This window comes from Pseudogymnoascus verrucosus (assembly GCF_001662655.1).
Source record: "Pseudogymnoascus verrucosus strain UAMH 10579 unplaced genomic scaffold scaffold_45, whole genome shotgun sequence".
NCBI classification, from domain to species: Eukaryota; Fungi; Ascomycota; class Leotiomycetes; order Thelebolales; family Thelebolaceae; genus Pseudogymnoascus; species Pseudogymnoascus verrucosus.
In genome coordinates this window covers 54,357-77,189 of record NW_017263696.1, presented here as the reverse complement: position 1 = coordinate 77,189, position 22,833 = coordinate 54,357, and the positions used below count along the sequence as shown (strand labels likewise).

Below are 22,833 nucleotides of genomic sequence, written 5' to 3'. Positions count from 1 at the left end.
TAGCGCGTATTCCCGTCCAGCTGCACGTGCTGTCAACAACAAACAACTCGATACCAAACTCTCATAATATCGATTATGAGCATGGAACAACCTTCATCAACAAATCCTGCTTTCGGGGAGGCCAAAAAAGCCCTTGCTCCTTATATTAGAACCCGACAGGAGGTAGCCCATATCAGGCGTGTACTGGCCCTCCATCTCAAGTCCCAAGTGGATGATAAAGGAGATGCCAAGCTACTTGCGCCTATTTCGCTGGCCTGCGAATCAGCAAACAAACTCCCAACTACGTCCGGCACTCATGGGCTGCGGAAAGAATACCTGAGGGCACTAAAAGCAAACGTCAAAGCCCGCCAAGAATTTGCCAGACTGACCACTGAATCACAAATCACCAGGGAGAAGGAAGTGGAAGAGATATCTCTTGGCCCCTATTTAGCCCTGGAAAAGCAGAAGCAAAAACTCGAGCGCTTGCGCATTCTTCAAAAATACGTTGATAGTTTAGCAATCAAAACCCCTGCTTTTGCATCGTTCCTCGAACAACCTGCCGCTAGTATTGAAGCGCTTCCACAGCTTCCAGAAGAAGCTATCGCGTCAGCAGCCCGTAGTGGCTCAGAATATTCTGCGGTCAATCTAGATGACCTGATTCAAGACTTGGAGAGGGATGTACTTCGGGCCAAATTGCTTCTCAAGTCCGAGAAAGAGCTGCTGGCCAAAATCCAGGCCGAGCAACAGAAGCAGCTGCAGCGAAAAAGCTCGTTAAAAGCCGCGGAGCCCGACCAGACTTTAAAGGCGCTTGAGAAGACTAGAAACGAGCTGATCAGTTGGGTGGAAGAGGAATTAGGCAAGGCCGGGGATTCAGATGGTCAGCCCGAGAACCCCTCGAAACCTCGTGATTCAGAAGTATCTATCGAGCAAGCCGTCACTGAAGTCAGAGAGAAATATGCACGTTATCTCAGGGAAAGGAAAGGCCTTTTAGAAGCCCTCGCAAGGCCTGCTGTCCCAGACATCGCGCCAAAAACCGAAGATAAGGACATTCCACAAGAACCTCTGAACACCACTGAAGTTGGCGAGATGGCCGGATTCATCACCCCCTATCTGTCCGAGCTACTCGCAATCTCTCGCGAACAGAAATCCCTCAGTCAGCAGCGCTCCCATCTTACTACCAGCCTGGCCAAGCAAAACAAGGAGACGATCCAAGTCTTTGATCGCCTGGCGGAAGAGAGCCACCTGCTTCCTAAATACCAATTACCCCAGAAACGCGGCCGCAAAGGGACCGGGACCTTTGCCGAGGAAGTTAACATGGCTGTTAAGGAGAGTCCTGGCGTTAGCCACAGAGCTGAAGAATGGACATATGCCGCCCAGGCATCGAGTATAGATACCATGGAAGCTGTGTGCGTGAACGTCGATGAAGGAAAGACAGCTTTGGAGGAAGCGAAGAAAGCTCTGGATAGGTTGGACCAGATGCTGGGGTATAGCGCCCGGAAGACTGGGAAGGGAGACAGCAGTGGCGGAGATATATGGTTACAGGAGGCAGAAAGTGGAGGGGCTAAGGACGAGAATACGAACATATGGAGCACCCTGGATGGACAACTCGGCGTCCTCTAGGCATGATCAGGAACAAAGTGTTGAGATTCGACGCGGAAACTATCTTTGAGAATGGGGCAGAAGGGAAAGGCAAAAGGTATCATGGAGATACTGTACCTGCAATGCCAGAATGGCCAGCCACACCAACTTCCTTACCACGAGCTAGAGGAAACTTTGGCAACGAAGGGGTACCATCCATCCTGGCAAGTATTATTGGCTACATCCCAATGAAATAACAAATTTGGGTGGTTTGGCAAAAATATTATACATAACTCCGTGTTCCTATGAGGTTGGCGTCGTGCTTTGCCCCATAGTGGACCAAAAATTCCTTGTGGGATGAGGTAGTCAGTGTCATGTTAATACCGGGCTGCTGACGGCGAAAGACTGGAGCTGAGATGATACATAGTTTTGTCAACAAGGACAAGTTCGAGCTAGAGAGCATCGACGTAGATAGAACAATAAGCGGAGATGTTAAATGGCACATGGATATAAGTCGAGAAATATATCAAAAATCAAACGGTATGCATCAATTGCCTACTAAGCCTTCCAAACTCCCAACCCTACATCCTCCACCTCTGCCCCTCTCCCATCCCCATAGATTTCCTCATCTTCATATCTCGCCAACTTTTCAACCCAAATATCCGAGATAAGTCGCCCCATCTCATCATACGAAAGGCCCGCGTGGTTTTCCTCGACTCTCTGGCTTAGTACTATACATTTTCGCCCTCGACTTTCAACCTTCAACACTGCACTTTCTGACGTGGAAAAGACTGATTTACAGAGGCTTGCCACCAATGAAATCAGACCACCTGCGCACCTCTCCTGGGATGCCCTCCTTGCGAGGAAGCTTCTCGCTCATGCAGCGGGCGAAGAGCTCAGCAGTCTATATCACGTTAGTTGTAAACTCAAATAATCGGAAATACAAGTAATTAACATACCTTTGGCTCCATGAACAACGGCACGCCGAAGTCGACGGCGTTCCTCCTCATGACGTAGTCGACATCCTGTGTCGTCTTGCCCCTGGCCAATGCGATGTTGAAAACACCGCGGATATCGTACTTCTCGAACACCTTGCGGAGCTCGCGCTTGTCCTTGACGGGGAACTCAATGACCTCGACGGAGACATCGTTCTTGGCGTTCTTCTCGATGAAGGACTTGACGTGATCCTCAGCGGCGAACAGCTTGTAGCCTAGAGGAGACAGGTAGTCGACGATAGTAACGAGAGCGTTCTTGTCCTTGGTGATGTCACCACCGAAGAGAAGACCCTCTCCTGGCTCTGGCATGCGGAAGTTCATGGTGGATTGCAGGGAAGCCCAGTAGGCCTCGACGAGGTCCTTACCGAAGCAGGCGATCTCACCGGTAGACGACATCTCAACGCCCAAGAAGGGGTCGGCACCGGCAAGACGGGTCCAGGAGAATTGAGGAACCTTGGTGGCAAGGTAGTCGCGCTTGATAGCCATCAGATCTTGTGGCTCTGGGACATCACGGCCGACAAGGGCCTTGGTGGCGACATCGATGAAGTTGACACCGAGGACCTTGGAGACGAATGGGAACGAACGGGAAGCACGGAGGTTACACTCGATGACCTTAAGAGCTGGCAGACCACCCTCTGGGTCGAGTGCCTTGATGATTTGCATGTTGAAGGGACCAGTGATAGACCAAGCCTTGGCAACCTTGATGGCAATCTCCTTGACACGGTCCATGGTGACTTGATCGATGTTGACGGGGGGGAGGACAAGAGTGGCGTCACCAGAGTGGACACCAGCTTGCTCAACGTGCTCAGAGACGGCGTGGATAATAAGCTTGCCATCGGATGCAACGGCGTCAACATCAATCTCCTCAGCGCCCTCAATGAACTTGGTAATGACAACTGGGTGGTCAGGTGACACGTTGGAGGCGGCCTCAAGCTTGTCCTTCAGCTCATCCTTGCTGCGGATGACAGTCATGGCAGCACCGGAGAGAACGTAACTAGGGCGGACAAGAACGGGGTATGAGACCTCATCGGCGAAGGCCTCGGCATCGGCAACCGAGGTAAGTTCCTTCCACGCGGGCTGGTCAACACCAATGCTGTCAAGAATCTCAGAGAACTTTTGACGATCCTCAGCCTTGTCAATATCCTTGGGATCAGTTCCAAGGATGTTAGCCTTGCCGGACTCTTGCAGGCGGAGAGCGATGTTCTGGGGTAGCTGGCCACCCACGGACACAACGACGCCGGTAGCGCCCTCGAGCTCGTAAATGTCCATGACACGCTCATAGCTCAACTCTTCGAAATAGAGCTTGTCGGCGGTATCGAAATCGGTGGAATAAGTCTCGGGATTGTACTTTTTTGTTAAATTAGCAATGATAATAACAATATAATGATGTTGGGGAGGGGGTAGGTTGAAAAATCGAGGCCAAAATCCAAAAATCCAAAAAATGACGCTAAAAGGCGCTAGTGCCACCCAGAAGTCCCAAGAGCGGCCTTGCATAGCTGAGACTCTCATCTAGCTATTAAATACAAGGGAGCCTCCCTCTTTGGTTCTATTTCTGGGTAACTGGCTCGTTGGGGGTAGCCCCTGAGTGATTGGCCGCCTTGATCACGTGCACAGTTATTATACCCGCCATTGGCAACGCACGGACCCTATCCAGACTTCTGGAAGGCACAAGTGCTATCACCTTCGAGTTCAAGATGGAGCACCCAATTGAGCTCACACCTCGATAGAGACTGTTCCATGCACCCAGAAGCTGGGGCATTGACCTGGGGATAAAACAAAACAAAAGTCTCTAACTTACGTTAATCATGACAGTCTTCTTGCCCATCTCCTTGAGTGCGAGAGTAGCGCTGACGGCGCACCAATCGAACTCGACGGAAGAACCAATTCTGTAGACTCCACTTCCAAGAATGAGAGTTCCGTAGTCATCAAAGGTGACATCGTGGGTAGTGGCGTTGTAAGTGGTGTAGAGGTAGTTGGTATCAGCAGGGAACTCGGCGGCAAGGGTATCAATCTTCTTCACGAATGGCTTGATACCGAAGTTCTTGCGGCGAGCGCGAACCTCGTCCTCGGTGCTGCCAACGGCGTTGGCGATCTGCCTATCGGAAAAACCCATCTTCTTGGCCTTCATGAGGAGATCCTTCTTGAGGCCAAAGAGGCTTCCAATGTCCTCCATCTCGTGGGTGCAGTCGACAATGTTCTGGAGCTTGTACAAGAACCACTTGTCAATCTTGGTCAGGTCGTGAAGACGCTCGACAGTGTAGCCCTCGTGGAGCATAGCCTGGCCGACGGCCAACCAACGGCGGTCGGTTGGGTTCTGGAGCTCGTAGTCGAGATCGTCAAACTTGTCACCCTGGAAACCGACGAAGCGGGGGTCAACCTGGCGGATGGCCTTCTGGATGGACTCCTCGAAGGTTCGGCCAATGGCCATGACCTCACCGACGGACTTCATGGCAGAGCCAATATCACGCTTCACGTGCTGGAACTTGGCCAGATCCCAACGGGGGATCTTGGTGACGACGTAATCCAGGGAAGGCTCGAAGTTGGCGCTGGTGGTCTTGGTGACCGCGTTGGGGAGCTCAGGGAGAGTGTGGCCGAGACCAATCTTGGCAGCGGTGTATGCGAGAGGGTAACCGGTAGCCTTGGAAGCAAGGGCAGACGAACGAGAGAGACGGGCGTTAACCTCGATAACTCTGTAGTCGAGTCCGTCTGGCTGGAGAGCGTACTGGACGTTACACTCACCAACGACACCGAGATGGCGGACAATCTTGATAGCGGCGGAACGGAGCATGTGGTACTCCTCATCGCTCAGGGTCTGGGAAGGCGCAACGACAATGGAGTCACCAGTGTGGATGCCAAGAGGATCGAAGTTCTCCATGTTGCAGACAGTGATGCAGTTGTTGGCGGCGTCGCGGACAACCTCGTACTCGACCTCCTTCCAGCCCTTGAGGGACTTCTCGACCAAGATTTGAGGGGACAGAGTCAGTGACGTAGCGGCCATGTTGCGGAGCTCCTCCTCGTTATGGGCGAATCCAGATCCAAGACCGCCCAAAGCGTAGGCAGCGCGGACAATGATGGGGTATCCAATAACCTTGGCGGCATCCAATGCCTCCTCGATCGTTCCAACAGCAACAGACTGAGCGACGGGGATGTTGATCTCTCCGAGAGCCTGGGTGAAGAGATCTCTGTCCTCACTGGTCTCGAGGGTCTTAATTGGCGTACCCAAGACCTTGACTCCGTACTTCTTGAAAAGACCCATGCGCTCCATCTGGACACCCAAGTTTAGGGCGGTCTGGCCACCGAAAGTGAGGAAGATTCCATCTGGCTTCTCGCGCTGGATAACATATTCGACATATTCGGGTGTAACAGGCAGATAGTAGACCTCGTCGGTGAGCACGTGGGCAGTCTGAATCGTGGCGATATTCGGGTTGATGAGAACGGAGGCGACACCAGCTTCTTTCAAAGCCTTCAGTGCTTGCGAACCTGAGAAGGAGAGATAGGTCAGCTTTGTTCTTGTTGTTATCTCCAGTACCCATCTTGTTGAGAGTCGAAGTATCATTCGCATAATACCCCGACTTCTCAAATCTGAGTCACCGCCATTAGAAAAGCAGCGCCTCAACGCGACGTACCTGAGTAATCGAACTCTCCAGCCTGTCCAATGCTCAAACCACCCGATCCAATAACCAAGACCTTCTTCAGGTCAATCGGGTTCGCGGCCTTCTTCAAGGCGCCATCCTTCATAAACTGGTTCGAAGTCGCCGCCGGCTCTGGTTGTGAAGCCCTTTGAATTGAGCTCGAGAACAGACGGATCTGGTACTGTGCGCTCTTCTCTACGGGCCTCTGAGCCTTCACCAACAGACTCCTAGTCGAAGTCCGGGTGCTGAAGGCGCGCGGGGAAGACGCTGAGGCTCGACATTGGCGGAGGAGCGCGGATGTTCGACCGGTGAGTCGGCCGGACAGAGCCATTGCGCCGGGCGCTGTTTCTCAAAAGTTAATTGAGAAACGGGATCTGGATGTTTCTGTCGCTGGGCGAGTCTTCGCTCCTGTTGCCCAGAAAATCAGACACTGGAGTGACCGTTGTTGAGGAGTTTGTTCGCGGTTGAGGATTTGTGACACTTGGACGATTCGCCAAAATATTTCGGTAGGACTCACAGGTAACTCGCTATCGCACTAGCTTCCGGTTTTTTGTATGCTACACAGTAACTGTTTTGGAGGCTAGTCCCTGTCCGGTAGTGTGTGATAGCACCCTTATCTCGGGGGACCCTGTGAGTCAATTGGACGTTTTTTTCAAAGCAGCGGTAAGAAGGAACGGAAGGGGAAGGGTTTGGATTGTGGGTTTTGACTCGGGTCTACTAGAGAAATAATTATCAAAATTCACAAGATTCCGATCTCCGCAATCGGCATCCCAGCGAAAACATTATACCACTCTCTATTTCACTCAACTACTTTTTTAGTTCCTGCACCTGGCTTAAAAAATTGAAGCGCCTACCAATTTTCCCTCGTCTTTCATTGGCTCATAATAGTGCGGGTTACCCAATGACCCAAGGTCTTGGGGTATGAAGATTTAGGCTCAAGTGGAGCTGTACCTGTAATGCTCCTTCAAGAGTTTCCCAGGTTCTGCCTCATCTTAACCTTATCGAGATCCACGATCCATAAAACATGACATATAGATGCTTCGGCTCCATTCACATTGATAGACGGCCATTGATTTATTTATTTCACAACAATGTCTCATGTTTCACATTCGCCACTGAGTTCATCATGATCGTGATGGTATTCATTTCAACCCCCTCCAACAGCCAAAGATTCGTTAAACACATCAACTCGTTTTCTCGATTACTTTGACAACCTCACAGCCTCACTCCTCTGAATGAAGCCGAGATCCACCTTGTGTCCCAACAACTCACGGATATTCGAACACTTTGTACGAATCATAGTTGGCCTCTCCAAACTCAGACCCCATCCGTAAACCCTCATGTCCTTCGGGAGACCCATAGACTCCAACATCTCCGGCCTGAACATACCACTGTTGCCAATCTCCACGAGCTTGTTCAGTCCCTTGTGGAAACTGAAGATCTCCAAACTCGGCTCGGTGTATGGGTTGTATGCCGGCTTGAATCGAAGGTCAGTGATGCCCATCTTGTTGAAGAAGATGGTCATGAACTCCATTAAGCCTCCAAGGGTAAGGTCGTAATCGGCAATAACACCCTCGACCTGGTGGAATTCAGCTAAATGCGTCGCATCGACGGTCTCGTTACGGAAAACACGATCGATAGAGAAGTAACGTGCTGGCGGGGGTCTTCCATCTGGTCCCTTCGTTTGCGCAAGCTTGTAGAGCATGTGTGTCGAAATAGATGTCGTATGCGTGCGGAGGACCAGCTTCAGAGTCTCGTCCGCAGACCACGGGTATCTGTAACCTATCGAGCCGTACTTTCCATCCTGGTGAACTTCTTGCACGTTATTCCAGTATTTCTCGTAATCGGCCTTGTCGTCCTCCGACTCCGCGCGGGGCTTGTCAGCCAGCTTCGGGTCCGAGATGTAGAAGGTATCCTGGAGATCGCGAGCTGGATGTTGCTGTGGCACGAAAAGCGCATCGAAGTTCCAGAAACCGGTCTCCACGAACTTGTCCGTTGGCATCTCCTCGAAGCCCATCTCGAAGAAGATCTGCCTGAACTCGGTGCGCACCTTGTTAAGGGGGTGTAGAGCACCGGCGTGTTGATCTGCGCCCAAGGCCTTGAAGTTGTATGGCTTGAAAGCAGCCGTCTTCCATGCGCCCGATGCGAGCATGTCTCCGGTCAAATCGGTCTCCTCCTTGACTATTTCCAGCGCGAACTTGGGGCCTTTGCTAATCTTGAAGCTGGTAACCTTATGAATCTTGACCAGCTTGCGCTTCTTCAGGTCCGCCAGGATTTTTGGGTCACCGTGTGTACGTGTCAATTGAACGCCTTGTAATTGCTGCTTGGTCTCGTCTTGAACCGAGTCTGTCTATAAAATGTGTAAGCGGGCGATTACCCCGCCATGAAAAGGGTATACTTACAGATGCGACAAAACGCCCCTCCTTTCCTTTTGCAATCCATTTCGACTTGAAAGCTCTCATCTGTCCGATCTTGACTGTATTCTTGTCTCCCACCGCCTCCTCCAACTCCTTGATAGTCAGACCCTCCAGTGCTTGCTTAAGAGCCTCGAAAACACGGGCCTCATGGCTGCCATTGGCGACAATATCTTCTCCCTCTGGCTCCAAAACCGCCTCTTCCTTATCGATCGTCTGGTAGGTGACCATAGACCTCGAAGCTAGCCTGTCTAATGCGCTCTTAACATCAGTCGACTTTTGCGACGGGAATGCCTCGCTGGAGAGGATGTTGTCCTGCTTATCGAGCGCCTGAAGCACCAGAGAGGTGAGGTCTCCCTCTGCATTATCTTGAACGCCCGCCATATTGTCCGGCCTGGCTGTTCTGGGGAGCAGGGTGGGGAGTTTTGAGCGCTGTTGGCTTTTTGAAGGTGAGTCAAGTCGGCCCTCAAATTATATATCTGCAACGGCAAGATGACGCGGGGTTTCGTGGGCAACTTTACCCTGCCACGTGACTAATCGCGATTTCATCCCTTAGTTATAACACTGGCGGCTCAAGGGGCATTTGATTTTCTACATTTCAAGTTGATAAATAATTTTTGATTGAATTTGAGTTGTTATTTCTATAAATTGATCGCCAAAGACAGTGAAGGCTTCCTCATAATCCAACCTGACACGTGGCAGACACACAACTGATTTGCAACCACGGACACGACCCAGCGATGCCCTCAGTACCAGTGCCTCTTGCTCCTCATCATCTCATCCTCCGCCGCTAACTTGTCCCTCCTTGCCTCCTCCCACATCTCGTCGGCCGTCTTGGCATCCTGCGGCGCCGCACATCCTCGCAAACCAATGAACTTTCCCCACTTCCTCCGCTTCTCCTCGAACGTCAAATTGCCCCTCCACCCCATGGTCTGTGGATACTGAGTTGTCCAGACAGAAGGTGTGCGTTGGTGGTAGAAGTGTGCCAGGTCGTCGAGATCTGACTCCACAAGAAGCCAGTAGTGAAGGACTGTCGGAGGGAAGGCGGGGTGAACGGTGCCGGTGGTGATGCGCACGAGCGGCGACAGGCGGAGGCGCATCTCTGCGATCTTGGAGGAGAGGGCTGGGTTGTTTGAAATGCGCGAAAGCATCTTGGGTTTCTTTGACTTTGATGCAGACTCGTGAGGTAGACTGGACTTTGGGTTGAAAGAGTGGAAGAGCCGTTGGGATCTGGCGTGATATTAATGACTGGACAGGCGCTTCTGTGATTCTTTGACGGTGACCAGAGTGATTCACTGTAAATCTACCACGGAGATGAGGTTGTGAATGTTTTTTTCTGTGAATAATTATGAAAATGGGTTCAAGTGAGAGTTTTGAGCTGCCAGCAGCAATATTAGATGGGACGAGAAGACAAATGAAATAGTAAGAAATAAGGTGCTAAAGAGAACAACCATGAATTCCAGATGGCACTCGAAGGGCAGTTGGAAACCTACTTGTATTATACATGAGGCACATTGCAGTCAGTGACTCTTTGTCCGAAGGATCCAGAAGTCTTGTCTCGTGCTCCAAATCGAGTCAGACAACTCCTTTGTCATATGCCAAAATTAGATATTGTCTTTTGAAGTTAAAGAAAATGCTTCTAGAAATTCATCAAGCCAGGTATTGCCTGGTACTCCCAACCACCAAGATATGGCCGATCCACCCCCGAAAACGCCTTACAATGCCCATAACATACACATACAGTGCTATTTACTGCTCAGCCCGATCTTCATTTGTTGGCCTTCTTCTTCTTTGACGCTGCTGTCTCAACAACAACGGAGTCCTCGTCGCTGGTGGTTTTGATTCCGGAAGTGGTTGTCTTCGGATCTGTAGAAGGTGCCGCATCGAGTTCTTTCATGAAACCCGCTTCGATAGAGGCGCGTCGCTTCTCCCACCACTCCTTCTCGGCCGTGGTTTGCGCCTGTATATCGTCGAGCTTCTCACGGAAAACGGTGTTCGCCAGAATTTCGTTCGCAGATTGAAAGATCGTTAATCCCCAGTTTGGCGCGAGCGCATTTGCCTGGTGTTGACATTAGTACAATATATTGACACAGCGGGCGACGCAGCCTTACCTCCATAACCACATCTCTAAGCTCATCCTCCATCTCCTTCTCAGCCCTCAAGAAGCGCTGCCACAGGTCGTCTCCGACACTTCCACGTTGTAAAAGGGTGCTACAGGCCTGCTTCGCAGTCCGCACTTGGATAATCCTACGGATGTCTTCCACAGCTCTGCGTAAAAGCGCTGCGCGGAGTACGCTCTCCGGTACTTTTGGAGCTTTGTCGTTACCGTCCTCGGGTTCCATGTGTAACAAGGACAGATATATATTTCGCTGGAGGTGGGAAGGAAACCATGGTGCGAGCGTCGCGGATTGTACTGCAGAATGTTTAGCTATGCCCACACGATATAAACAGATAGGCAAATAGTCTTACCAGCTTTGCGCTTTCTGTATATGGAGGAGAAGGTCATGAGAGAGCCAGCGAGGACAACGATATATGCGAAAGGGACAGAGAGTCCGACCCAGTCAATGTCGAATATTTGCGATAGTGAAATCATCGTGAAGGTTGCTCAGATAATTGAATAATAAGCAGCATAAAGGTAACGCGAATCCGATATGAGCTGTTCTGAACACTTGTCGTATGGATGTTTCCAAAGTGGGCGCGCTTTTGACAAATTGAAGGCGAGTTCAGGACACTTATTCTCGAAATCCCAAAATGGCCTAGTTGACGTGACTCCGGTCACTGCCACCACGGAGCCTAAAGTTAAAGTTAATCCGGCCGGACCATGGTGGGGAAATTCAGTGATGCAAGTGATTACGGAGCTCTAGCTCCCAGCACCTTCTACCTGATTCAAAGGCCAATTATTCATGCTATCAGACAACCCAGTTTTTCATAGCATTTGAATTTGTCCAGTTTTATTCTACAGCCTTTGGTCATTCTTTACTTCAGCTTTACTCTTTGAAGACACACCAGGACGAGACTGAAAGCTGTAGTCGTCCAACAACATGCTGCTCCGATTTCGTGGCCCGGATGGCACAGTACGACTGGAAGTTGAGCCAAGTACAACATTTGGCCAGCTAGGTTCAAAGGTGTGAATTTCAGCTTGATTCTATCTTGACTTTCATTACTAACTTCAGCCAGCTATCTGAAGTCTTGCCACCAAATACCGACATCTCCACGTTGACACTCTCGAACCAACCCGCGGGGGGCGACAAGAAGTCCATCAAGGACATAGGGAAATTCAAAGTATCACAGATAGGCTTAAAGTAAGTCTTTACTGCCACAAACAAGAACTACCCGCTGATCATCCGCCCACCAGGCATGGCGACCTTATTTTCATATCATACAAGTCGAAAGATGATGCCACGAATGGCGCTGCAAACGGGAGTGCTACGATTTCCATACCTTCACATCCCATGTCATCTACAAATCGACTAAATGGCAACCCAATTCTACCAACAGAAGATATACCAATATCTCCACTTCCAGTCACATCGCCATCACAGAAGATCAAGAACCCATGGGAGGTAGTTAAGCAATCTGCACTTGACGACAGACTCGACAAGCAAGATGGAAAGATTGAGCGGAAAAGAGACCAGAAAATGTGCAGGCATGGCCCGAAAGGAATGTGCGACTATTGCATGCCTTTGGACCCATTCAACGCCGATTACCTGGCGGAAAAGAAGATCAAAAACCTTTCCTTCCATTCATATCTCCGAAAAATCAACTCTGCGACGAATAAACCAGAGCTGGGCGCCTCATTTATGCCACCTCTTACCGAGCCGTACTATCGAGTCAAGCCAAACTGTCCGTCGGGACACCCCCAATGGCCAGAAGGTATCTGCACCAAATGTCAACCGAGCGCCATTACCTTACAACCCCAGTCGTTTCGCATGGTAGACCACGTCGAGTTTGCATCGGCAACGCTGATTGAAAAGCTATTAGACTATTGGCGCAAGTCCGGTGGTCAGCGGTTAGGGTATATGTACGGCCGATACGAGGAGTACACAAAGGTGCCGTTGGGAATCAAAGCAGTCGTAGAGGCGATCTACGAACCACCGCAGCATGACGAGATTGACGGTATTACGCTGAATGAGTGGACCAATGAGAAGGACGTAGACGATGTTGCACGTCTCTGTGGCTTACAGAGGGTTGGTGTCATTTGGACTGACTTGCTGGATGCCGGAGGAGGCGATGGTTCTGTCGTATGCAAGAGGCATATCGACTCTTATTTCCTCTCTTCCCTCGAAATTGCATTCATATCACGGTTACAAGCGCAGCACCCCAAACCGACGAAATGGAGCGACACTGGGCGATTTGGATCGAACTTCGTTACATGTGTTGTGACTGGTGACGAGCAGGGCCAAATCTCAATTTCAGCATATCAAGCATCGAACTCGGCAGTCGAGATGATACGAGCTGATATTGTTGAGCCTTCAGCCGATCCCGGGGTTATGATCGTCCGGGCCGAGGAGGAAGACGATTCCTCCGTCAGCCGTACACGCTACATCCCTGAAGTCTTCTTCCGCAAAATTAATGAGTACGGAGCCGCAGTCCAAGAGAATGCCAAGCCGTCTTTCCCGGTGGAATATCTCCTTGTTACGTTGACCCATGGCTTCCCGCAAGAACCCAAGCCGGCATTCACCGCACCACCCTCTGCCTTCCCTGTTGAAAACCGAGAGGCGATTGGGCAGTCACAGGAATACAAGTCGGTTAGCCAAGCTATTGGCCTCCGACCAGACGGACAGCTTAAGAGATCCGACACGGGCATCGAGGCCGTCTCGGACTTCCACCTCCTATGTTTCTTGCGTAATATGGCCATTTTAAACAAAGTAAGGGCTTCAGATGCATTGGATTTTTTGCTGAGAACATTACTAACATCGTTCAGGACGAGGAGGCGCTGTTATGCCGTGTTGCAACCCAACACGACCTTGCTGATGGGTATCAGCTGCTTAGTACGGATGGATGGGCTACACTGCTGGCTATTCTTCAATCTACTGGTGAGCGTCCCCAAAAGCGTCCCTCGCCGTTTGAAAACGATAGCGAGGAGAGGCTAGCGAAACGCATTGGTGGCGTTAGCCTGAAGTGATATGTGTGTGCGGACGAGCAAACTGTGTGTATATATGCTGACCGAGCCTTAGCTTGATACCCCTTACTTCTCATGGAGTTTTATGGACAATTATGAATGCAGATGCAGGGCGGTTGTGTTGGGAGACACCGGTTTTGGGTTGAAGACGGGTGCAATTCGGGGCTTTGAGCGGAGCGTAAATGAATACGATTGCATTACCTTGGCGTTGATCACTGCAATCATGGAGTATTTGATCTGCAGCTTAAGTCTAGATGTGATATGGCTAGCATATATGAAAAATACGATGGTTTTCAAAACTTGAAAGAGCTCTTGTGTATGAAATATTCTTTTCTGTAAAATTTCAGCGAGTGTTTCCAATGCTCGCAGTCCTTGGATTCTTTCATATTTAGCTGTATAACTATTATTTTTCTCCGTAGAATGAATTTTTCCGCCCCCTTGCGTTATGTATATACTCCTCGGAATGTCCGAGACGGACACTTGTACATAAAAAGTCCCTGTGGTTAAAATAACTAGGTCGGCTTTGGTGCTACAGGGATACGTCATGCCGTGATTGCTCTTTGTCAACAAAAACTAGGTCTGATCAACATTGCAACATGTCTTCTATGGCATTTATATTTTATTAAACTTCAGAATAGGATCACCTTATCGCCATCAGTTTGATATCAGATGTCCCTAGACACTATCCATAAGTCATAACGTTGAGGGTTTTGCCGCGCCTGGCAAAAAGTGAGGGTTGAGTTGGGATATGGTATTTCCGCGGACCATGGCAACGCTTCCGACCATGACCAAGCAGGAAACGCCTGTCACAGTCGCACTTCGGAATTTCAAAACACAAGTAGGGCTCCATTAATCTATTTTCTACGGCAGAGATAAGAGGCTCTCTTTCTAAGTTATTTTAATATGTCAAAAGGGGCTTAAGGGGCTTTGTGAGGAATATTTGTAGGCATTTACTAACAAAAAACAAATATAGTGGTTTCTCGTGGCACAAGGGACCGGTATAATTGCTGTCATTTTACATCAGCTGAAATACCAATTTACTGGGCTGAATATAATTTCCTACATATTCTGGCTCCTTACCATAATTTTCCTAACGTTACTACTCGCCATATTCGCCCTCAAGATCGTCATATTTCCAAAAGTCGTCGCCGAGACCCTCAGGACCGAAATAGGGGAGACAGCATGTCTTGCCAGTATTTCTATCACCTTTACCAGCATCATCCAGATGATAGATCTCAGTTTGGTTGACGCCTGGGGGCCGGGCTGGGGTATGGCGAGCCTTGTGCTCTGGTGGATCAACGCAGCTATGGCTGTTGTTGCTTGCATTGGGATCAACTACTTCTTCATGAAAAATGAAGCTCCTGGGGTTCGAGGACTATCCCCAGTGGCAAACCTTCCAGTGATTGCAGCTCTCACGGCTGCTGCAGGAGGAGGTGTAGTATGCCGTTATGGTGAGCTAGACGAAGGACTCCAGGTCCCTGTCATTATTGTGTCCTACCTGCTCATTGGAATGGCTCTGCCCATTGCATTTGCCGTTGCTACAATTTTCATGGCCCGCCTCTTCGATCAATCATCTCCAGCTGGGACGACCATATATCAAGACATGATCCTCTGCGGGCCTTGGGGCCAAGGTAGCTTCGCGTTACAGATCCTGGGCGAGGTTGTGACGAGGGGGAGCTTTGCTAAATACAACCGGGGGGTATTTCTCACCATGGATGCGGCAGGTCCAATAGGATTTGCGAGCATGTTTGCAGGTTTGATTGCCTGGGGCCAGGGCACGTTTTGGTGGGTTTTCGCCATCATAAGCGTCCTGAACTCGGGCTTCAACAAGCGTGGGGAGTGGCGAGGGTTGAATTTTGGGCTGGGAGCTTGGTCTCTCGTATTCCCTTGGGTGAGTCAGCTCCTGATAGACGTTAATAATACCAAAGTGTTACTAACTCATTGGTTTTAGGGCGTTTATACAAATGCATGCATTCAACTGGGTAAATTGTTGGACTCGCCGGCATTCTCAATATGGTCAACTGCGCTCACAATCACTCTTGTGATGATTTGGATTGTGAATGTGGTCCTCACGACCAAAGGCTTAATTACTGGCAAAATGGTTGGATTGGAACATGGGTGGGATGGCGACGCGTATAAACGACGCCGGTTAGAGAAGGGACAAAGCAATGATAGTGCTGACCAGAGGCTAGACACCGGCCAAGATAACACAGTGGCGAAGCAGTCAGGGTCTACGGAATAGATTCAGAAAGAGTGCTTTGAACATCTTGTATATAATTTGATGCAAAGCGGGAGTTATATGTTGATATACACTTGGGGTCCACAATACAAGACCGCAAGAGATTAGGAAATGGCTCATTAAACAAATAGATATCAAAGTCCCTTCCAAGACAATTTCGCCAAATGATCCGTCTTCTTCTTGCTATTCTTCACCATCCCAAACAGCCTCAGATCTGCCAGCGCCTTGTAAAACAGCATTAAGCAGCTCCTCTCGTCTCGTTCTTCGTCATCATCGGCACCCACTATAGTGTGGAATGCTGACCATAAGTCAAAGACGTTGATGAGCCCCCCAGTTTCCAGGTAAAGCTGGTACAGTGTAGCCGTTGCAGGGTGTGAGGAAGACAGGCCACCAGCGGCCTTGCAACACGTGCAGCCCAGGTAGTCATGGGGAACCGACAGCGCTCGCTCGATCGCGTGGCGTGGCCGTGGGGTGAAGACTTCTCGATATGGGGATTTTGAGTCGTAAATCCAGATTTCGTTAAGGAACAGGTCTTGCGGGGAGTCGAAATTGAAATACTGCTCTAGGGTTCTTGCGAGTTTTTCGATGATCGAGGTGAATGCAGCGTCCTGCTTGGAAAGAACAAACTCTCGTTTGCTGAGCTGTACTTTTTGGGCTACGACGGTTGTTCGCAGAGTCTGGCTTTGCATGGTATATTTGCTTTGGAGAGGCGTCCCGGATTCTTCGGCTTCTTGTATCAATGCAACTGTTTCGTCCTCAAGGGCAGATATCGCCTCCAGAAACTCATCCTCAGAGGCTGAATAACTTTCGGCCTCACCTGTGTCACTATCCCTCGCAAGGATCCCCTTTACAACACCAGCCAAAGCAATAACTTCTGCTGGAGCATACCGTTTGCAGGAATTGATTGCATCCTGAATAAAGTCCGACTCGCGGAATTTGTCAGCGAAGAACTTGACATACAGTTCTATCGGATCAGTGGGGGCGCTTGTGCTGATTGATAGTACTGCGTGGAGAGATGCGAGCCGCCTCAGATTGGTAAACATCATGAGATCCTTTTCTTGAAGAGTTTTGACCGCGAGCTGAACTAACTCTTCGTCCGAATTGATCAAATCCTTCAAGCCATCTATGTCGCCTTCCTCAATGTGATGCTCTACCATCGCTTTGAATGATGGAAGCATACGCATTGCCTCTGCATGCTCTGGTTGAAATAGAGGCACTACGGTGGACTCAAGATCATCTGAACTGCCCAAAAGTATGCTCAATGGGTTGGCATAGAAATGGCACATGTATGCATACTGTAGTTTCTGGTCAGCCCCATAATAATCAATATACCGGTAGCATGGTACACATACCTTTAAAGCAGCTATGAATGTTTGCAAGCTGTACACTTGATCATGTTGGCGTTCCAGGAGCGCCGCTATGAAGCCCCCCCCAAGACGTAGGCGTATATCAGGACTAGCAATGACCTTCTGAAATATCGTTACGAGGGTTTTAGATGTCTGCTCAACATCGAATTGAACGCCCTGCAGGCATAATGTCGCTGATCGAGGAAGTCTTTCATGGAACAGCTCGATGGACGTTGCTATTCCAAATAGTAACACGAAGGGTATACGGTCCACCCATGACCTGAAATAGTTAGACATCTGTTAAGCAGGTTGAAGGAATAACATACTGGAATAGTTCAATCAACTCTGTTAGAAGGGTACTATCAAATGATTCGCTGTCTTGAAAGGCAACTACAACTTGTTTATGCTTGGATGTCTTCAAATGATTTTGAAGCAACTGCAAGTCATAATTCAAAAATTTATGGCCCTGGAGTCTGTTAGCTTTTGCACCGGATAACGCTGTCATGGATCATGTGAACTTACACCTGGGACTGAAGATGCCGATCGTTCATCTTCGTCGTCGTGGTCAGTATTTGTCGCATCACGGATTAGCTTCTTGAGGGCAGCTTTGAGATTACTCGCATCCCCTGGTCGAATCGTAACAATGAGAGCGTTAGTTTCACTGTGAACACGCTCTGCGAGCTGGCTAAACAAAAGTTCTTGAGAAGCCGTGTTTTGCCCAGTGGTGATTAAACCAGTTGGGATACCCTCAAGGTTTCTTTACAAATATTAGCGGCGACATCGTAGACAACGGAGGATCTTCTTACTTTGCAGTTATAGATAGATTTAGGAAATTAGTGATTTCTGAGAGAGTCTTTTCATTTGCTTCACCCAGGATTGACTGGAAACAGATGGTAAGTAGGAGGCTGATAAACGGAATGGGCGAGCTAACCAATATCTGCGACTCTATGGCGGCCCACGAATCTTCATAAAGCTTTTGTCGTAGTAAGACACATTCAGAGCTCTCGGTATTATTTAAAAGGGTTGGAAAGTAGGTTTTTGGGCCACCTTTCTCACCCTCCTTGGGCTTCTTAGCGACCTTCCGCCTCTTTGATGGCCGTGGCTGCTCATGGGTGGCGCCATTGGAGGGTCCAAAAACATACACGGTCTGTTTGCGACGTTAGGTCTATTCGACAGAGCTAATGTTATATATATACCTGGTGCTCAGTGCCATCAAGAGCAGCTTGGTTGGCGTCTACTGACATTTCATATGTGGTTGTCTATGGGATGGATCACGGGGAACGCGCGCGTTCCGCTAAGATAAATGCTGGGTCGCGTTCCAGTGGCCGGTGGCCAGTGCTCCTAAAATAATTATAGATGAACCCGTCCAGATTTTGCGACGACAAAACACAAACAGCACGACTTATGCCACCATTAAGACCACCCATCTCTGCATTAGGCAGGGGATATGTTTGCCCATCGTGTATAACAAAACTACAGCACCCACGGTACTTTCCCTCATCGGTTCGAACTATCTCATCGAGACGCAACAACCCCCCTCAGAAGACACCAATTACCCCGAAACTTGAACCCAGGTTGAACAAAGAGGCCGTTAGTTTTCGCCAATTCGAGCAGGACGAACATGGACGACTTGCGCCACTTGATATTCGAGAAGACGACCACATCCTTGAGGGGCTAGATTTGAAACAAAAAGACCACGAAGATGAACTCGCCAGGCTATCGGAGACCGTGGAGGGTTCCCATGAGGGAACGTTGGAGGAGAAACTGAAATTTGTCGAATCTCTACGCCGGGCGCTCGGAAAAGACTTGGGAGTAGAGTTAAAAGCGCCAGCTATCGAAAGTTCAGCAACCATCGACAGCCCTAGCACACGAATTGCCAAACCGGTCCGGGCCAAGCAGAAACGACAAGCTGCAGCCATAGAACCCATAGAAGTTGAAGACGTCGACGTTTCAATACCGCGGCACTCATTCCCAAGAGAAGGGCAGGCCTACATATCCCGTCTGAACGAGGCCCTTGAAAAAGCCTCTGCGGCGCCGTTGAAGAACCGAAAAGAATTATGGAGGTGGTATTCACTCAGCAGAAAGACGCTTTGTGCTGCATGGGGGGAGGTTCCCATGAGCACCTGGCAATTGCTTTGGAAAGAGTTATCTGTTGAAGCTTTAGATAACCCCGATCGAATGCCACATGTCATACAGTTGGGAAACGACATGGAGGCTGCCAACAGGCCCCTCAAACCAGAGCAGACATTGCTCTATATCGAGGCATTATTCGTCGAGGGAAATCAAAAGGATGCACTGGCGAGATGGGAATCGGTTCGGTCGTCATTAACGCTTGTTGAAGCGACTGCGATCCAATATTGGGCATTGGGCGTTGTCATGCTAGCCAAATCCAAGCAACCAGCTCGAGCGCAGGAGGCAGCAGATGTCCTGTTGAATGACCTGAAAGCGGTGAAAGAAAGCAGGGCCCTCATCCCTCTCATCCGAACATGGTCTGAATATCCTGACAGTTCTGCTATTCAGATGGCATGGGCATTGTATGTCCGGCTGAAGTTTTGGATGGGAAGCAGCATGGAGATGCAGGATTACGATGCCGTAGCGGGTATTTTCTTAACTTCAAATAGAACTGATCTAGCATTGGCTGTGTTCAGAGATATGATGTTAACTGACGACCCAGTGGCCAAGAGCTATGATTCTCTAGCTCTATACCCGCGATTTGTGGGATTGAAAGGTACACGGCCCTTGGAGTCTTTCCAGCTCGGCCCCGAGGAGACGAGCTGGACTCGGAGCAATCCTCTCACGGTCTTGCCGCCAAAATTTCGTAATAAGTTCTTCTTTGGTAGCTGGATAAAGAAACTCGTTGGGGACGATGAAATCGATTGGGCCTCTCAAGTCGTTGAACTGATGTCGCAGCGCGATATAAGGCCAGATGCCACCTATTTGAACGGAATAATCGGTGCATGGTTCCGGACTGGAAGCGCTGAGAACCAAAAGAAAGGCACCACCATGGCTTGGAAAATGATTGCGGCACGACTCGAATTTGTTCGCTACAGGTCGCACCGTTATACATCCACCTTGGAAGGCCCAGTGCGAGCCAGATTCGACCAGACTTCCAAGGACGACTTTATTCGTCCATCATCCATTGCTGTCTCAGCTCAAGCGTCATTGGAAACCTTTTCCGTTCTCATTCATCACTACCAGCAACTCGGTCAAAAAGACCGTGTCCAGGAGCTTCTTGGTGCGATCAAGGCAACAGAGATTAAGCCTAATACCGCCTTCCTCAACAGCCTTCTGGAGCTTGGTTCGGCTATGCACCATCGCCCGTGGGTTTGGAGTCTTTATGTCCGTTTTGTGGAGCAAGAGAGAGTAGTGCCGAGCCAGTACACTTTCGCTCTTCTGTGGAAGAGCATGAAGGATCATGTGGATCCGTTAATCAACCGTTCGAAAGCTGGTTACCCGTCACCTAGATTCTTGTTTGCTGAGATGAACAAATCGTCGACCTGGAAAAACGAAAAGTTGGCAAGGGAAATGTACGACCAGATTATTCTCTGTTTTGGACTAGCAGATGACCAAATCGGGACAGCCGTGGCACTCAGGGCAATGCAGAGACTGTATGGAATGTATCCGAATGAAGCGACGGTTCGAAGCATAGTCCTACAGATTGCAAAGGCCGGCGTGAAGAATGTTGCAGGCTACAGGCCACGCAGACTGAATCTGAATAAAGATACGCAGCGCAGAATTAGTGACGTCGGGAAGGTACTGAAGACCTTGAAGGACGACAGGACCAAGCAGCTTGAGGATCAAGGCGTTGATGTTGAAGGCATGAGCATAGAGGATAAGTCGGAAGAGTCGCTGAAACTACTGTGCCTTTTGCTACGCTCTACGGCGGAAGTAAGGATGGCATCAGAAGCCTCGGAATTGCGCATGGAAGCTGGAGTAGGAGGTGTCGATTATCTGGCACGATCTGCAGCCCATGAGATGGGGGTGCCCGAGAATCTACCTTGGGCCTCTTAAGATGTAATTTTGTAAGATAGGACATATGTAAACATATATTGAGCAATGATACCCACCTTAATTCTCAACCATACCTAAAAGCCTTTTTATAATTGTTAAATGGATAAGATCTCACGTAGGCATTGGAATTTGTTAATGCATATGTAGTATTATAGCGTATTCGATGTGTCTATGGTATCTTCTGTTCATCAATCATGATCTTCCTCCGTCAACCCTGGACATCCCTCCATGTCCTTGTCGGGATATGTGTATTTGCACCAGAAGCAGTAGTTATACTCTTCTCTCAGATAGTTGACAATTTTCTGTAACCTCTCTGCTGGCTCCAAGGCATTGAACTCTTCCAATTCTGGATCTTCTTCTTCCAGATCTTCGACCAAGGCATACTGTATAGGAGTCTTTCCCAGAGCCTTCTTATCATCTTTATCCTCATCCTCATCATCGTAGGTCGGCAGCCTGGACAGACTCTGATGCAAGTCATATCTCATCCTCCTATCCCTTTCTGCTTCCTCCCTTTTCCTCACCAGGCCTCTCCAAAGGATGTTAACAGTTTTAAGCGGTTTTGATCTCTGAGCACCCTTCTTCGGCGGCACGTCGCCACCCCCATCTGTGCTCAATTCCTCCTCTTTCTCACTAGCCATTCGCTCCGCAACTCTCATCGCAGTACCAATTAAACCTTCCAAACGACCTTCCTCGCGTTCGCGCCTAACCCTCTCTCGATACTCCCCTTCGTCAGCCTTCACTCTCTTCCCCTCCTTCTCGACTTCTTCCCTAAACCGGCGCTTCTTCTCGTTGTCCATGCCTATTCCACCCCTATCCTCCTTAATACTGATACCCACCGGTTCAGTCCGCGCATCAGCGTTGTCTCCCTTGCCCAGCGCCTTTCCGGGCGTGAATCCCATTTTTGACATCATAGCCAGACCCTTGGACTTCTGTGTCGTCGGATGAGATAATAGCGATCTCTGAAGGGCATCTTCTCGGGCGGCAGCTTCATCAGCTTCACGCTCAGCTTTGGGTTTGGTGTATGCGCGTGCTTCTGCTTCGCGTTGCAGGCGGTGGCGGCGTTGCGTGTATGTTTCTTTGACTTTGGGGCCTGTGGGCTCTGCGATGGTCATAGACATGTAGTCATCCTCCTCATCCTCAGGGCTTTGGGGAGCCGCATCAGGAGACTTTGAGGTTGCCATTCTGTACCGCGGATGGTAAACGCAGCAAATGCTTGTTTGAAGACGTTTGGTGTCAAGACGTAAGGTTCGTAAAGTCTGGGCTGGTTACGAGGCTGGAGTATCGCTCATTCCTTCTGCTTGAATAGGCAGGAGGCGCAATTCAATACCACGCCAAAGAAAATAGCGCCAAAGCTAGAATTACCTGACGCACGTATTGGCGATTTATTCAAACTTATTGCAGTTGATGTGTTGCGGATTTAATTATTTGCACCTTGGGTTATCGCGAGGCTGATAGTCGAGAGTTGTTCCTTCCGTTGGTCGCGAGGCTGGAGCTACCCCTGCACGCGCTAAAGTTGA

The 22,833-nt window shown here is 49.5% G+C and overlaps 10 protein-coding genes across 10 annotated transcripts; 4 read left to right on the top strand and 6 right to left on the bottom strand.

Annotated features, from left to right (window-relative positions):
- Positions 1-36: 36 nt before the first annotated feature.
- VE01_08116 (uncharacterized protein) lies at positions 37-2,098 on the top strand. Its single transcript, XM_018277544.2, has one exon. The coding sequence runs from the start codon at positions 76-78 to the stop codon at positions 1,597-1,599; it is 1,524 nt and encodes a 507-aa protein (XP_018127491.1). The 5' UTR covers positions 37-75; the 3' UTR covers positions 1,600-2,098.
- On the bottom strand, positions 2,014-6,971 carry CPA2 (carbamoyl-phosphate synthase (glutamine-hydrolyzing) cpa2). The gene is made up of 5 exons (XM_018277543.2): positions 6,702-6,971; positions 6,179-6,592; positions 4,351-6,032; positions 2,517-3,899; positions 2,014-2,461 (listed from the first exon to the last, which is right to left on the bottom strand). The coding sequence occupies exons 2-5, from the start codon at positions 6,513-6,515 to the stop codon at positions 2,354-2,356; spliced, it is 3,510 nt and encodes a 1,169-aa protein (XP_018127499.1). The 5' UTR covers positions 6,516-6,592; positions 6,702-6,971; the 3' UTR covers positions 2,014-2,353.
- FRS2 (Phenylalanyl-tRNA synthetase, beta subunit, cytoplasmic) lies at positions 6,972-9,167 on the bottom strand. Its single transcript, XM_018277542.2, has 2 exons — positions 8,587-9,167; positions 6,972-8,534 (listed from the first exon to the last, which is right to left on the bottom strand). The coding sequence occupies exons 1-2, from the start codon at positions 8,980-8,982 to the stop codon at positions 7,386-7,388; spliced, it is 1,545 nt and encodes a 514-aa protein (XP_018127492.1). The 5' UTR covers positions 8,983-9,167; the 3' UTR covers positions 6,972-7,385.
- A 177-nt stretch (positions 9,168-9,344) lies between these two features.
- VE01_08113 (uncharacterized protein) lies at positions 9,345-9,749 on the bottom strand (the record flags this gene model as incomplete). The annotated part of the gene is made up of 1 exon (XM_018277541.1): positions 9,345-9,749. One exon carries the CDS (start codon positions 9,747-9,749, stop codon positions 9,345-9,347), a length of 405 nt encoding a protein of 134 aa, XP_018127486.1.
- Positions 9,750-10,366: 617 nt separating this feature from the next.
- Positions 10,367-11,191, bottom strand: SEC66 (translocation protein S66; the record flags this gene model as incomplete). The annotated part of the gene is made up of 3 exons (XM_018277540.1): positions 10,367-10,657; positions 10,710-11,011; positions 11,068-11,191. The coding sequence occupies 3 exons, from the start codon at positions 11,189-11,191 to the stop codon at positions 10,367-10,369; spliced, it is 717 nt and encodes a 238-aa protein (XP_018127487.1).
- Positions 11,192-11,478: 287 nt separating this feature from the next.
- Positions 11,479-14,030, top strand: NPL4 (nuclear protein localization protein 4). Its single transcript, XM_018277539.2, has 5 exons — positions 11,479-11,723; positions 11,776-11,900; positions 11,954-13,466; positions 13,523-13,634; positions 13,776-14,030. The coding sequence occupies exons 1-5, from the start codon at positions 11,640-11,642 to the stop codon at positions 13,778-13,780; spliced, it is 1,839 nt and encodes a 612-aa protein (XP_018127488.2). The 5' UTR covers positions 11,479-11,639; the 3' UTR covers positions 13,781-14,030.
- Positions 14,031-14,275: 245 nt separating this feature from the next.
- Positions 14,276-16,103, top strand: VE01_08110 (uncharacterized protein). The gene is made up of 3 exons (XM_018277538.2): positions 14,276-14,558; positions 14,694-15,611; positions 15,672-16,103. Exons 1-3 carry the CDS (start codon positions 14,469-14,471, stop codon positions 15,960-15,962), a joined length of 1,299 nt encoding a protein of 432 aa, XP_018127489.2. The 5' UTR covers positions 14,276-14,468; the 3' UTR covers positions 15,963-16,103.
- Positions 15,952-18,628, bottom strand: VE01_08109 (uncharacterized protein). The gene is made up of 7 exons (XM_059463939.1): positions 18,502-18,628; positions 18,237-18,452; positions 18,112-18,185; positions 17,828-18,062; positions 17,632-17,771; positions 17,312-17,585; positions 15,952-17,254 (listed from the first exon to the last, which is right to left on the bottom strand). Exons 1-7 carry the CDS (start codon positions 18,547-18,549, stop codon positions 16,094-16,096), a joined length of 2,148 nt encoding a protein of 715 aa, XP_059319448.1. The 5' UTR covers positions 18,550-18,628; the 3' UTR covers positions 15,952-16,093.
- Positions 18,629-18,650: 22 nt separating this feature from the next.
- On the top strand, positions 18,651-21,385 carry VE01_08108 (uncharacterized protein). The gene has a single exon (XM_018277536.2). The coding sequence runs from the start codon at positions 18,662-18,664 to the stop codon at positions 21,314-21,316; it is 2,655 nt and encodes an 884-aa protein (XP_018127481.2). The 5' UTR covers positions 18,651-18,661; the 3' UTR covers positions 21,317-21,385.
- A 68-nt stretch (positions 21,386-21,453) lies between these two features.
- Positions 21,454-22,746, bottom strand: VE01_08107 (uncharacterized protein). Its single transcript, XM_018277535.2, has one exon. It carries the CDS (start codon positions 22,495-22,497, stop codon positions 21,505-21,507), a length of 993 nt encoding a protein of 330 aa, XP_018127454.1. The 5' UTR covers positions 22,498-22,746; the 3' UTR covers positions 21,454-21,504.
- Positions 22,747-22,833: the final 87 nt, after the last annotated feature.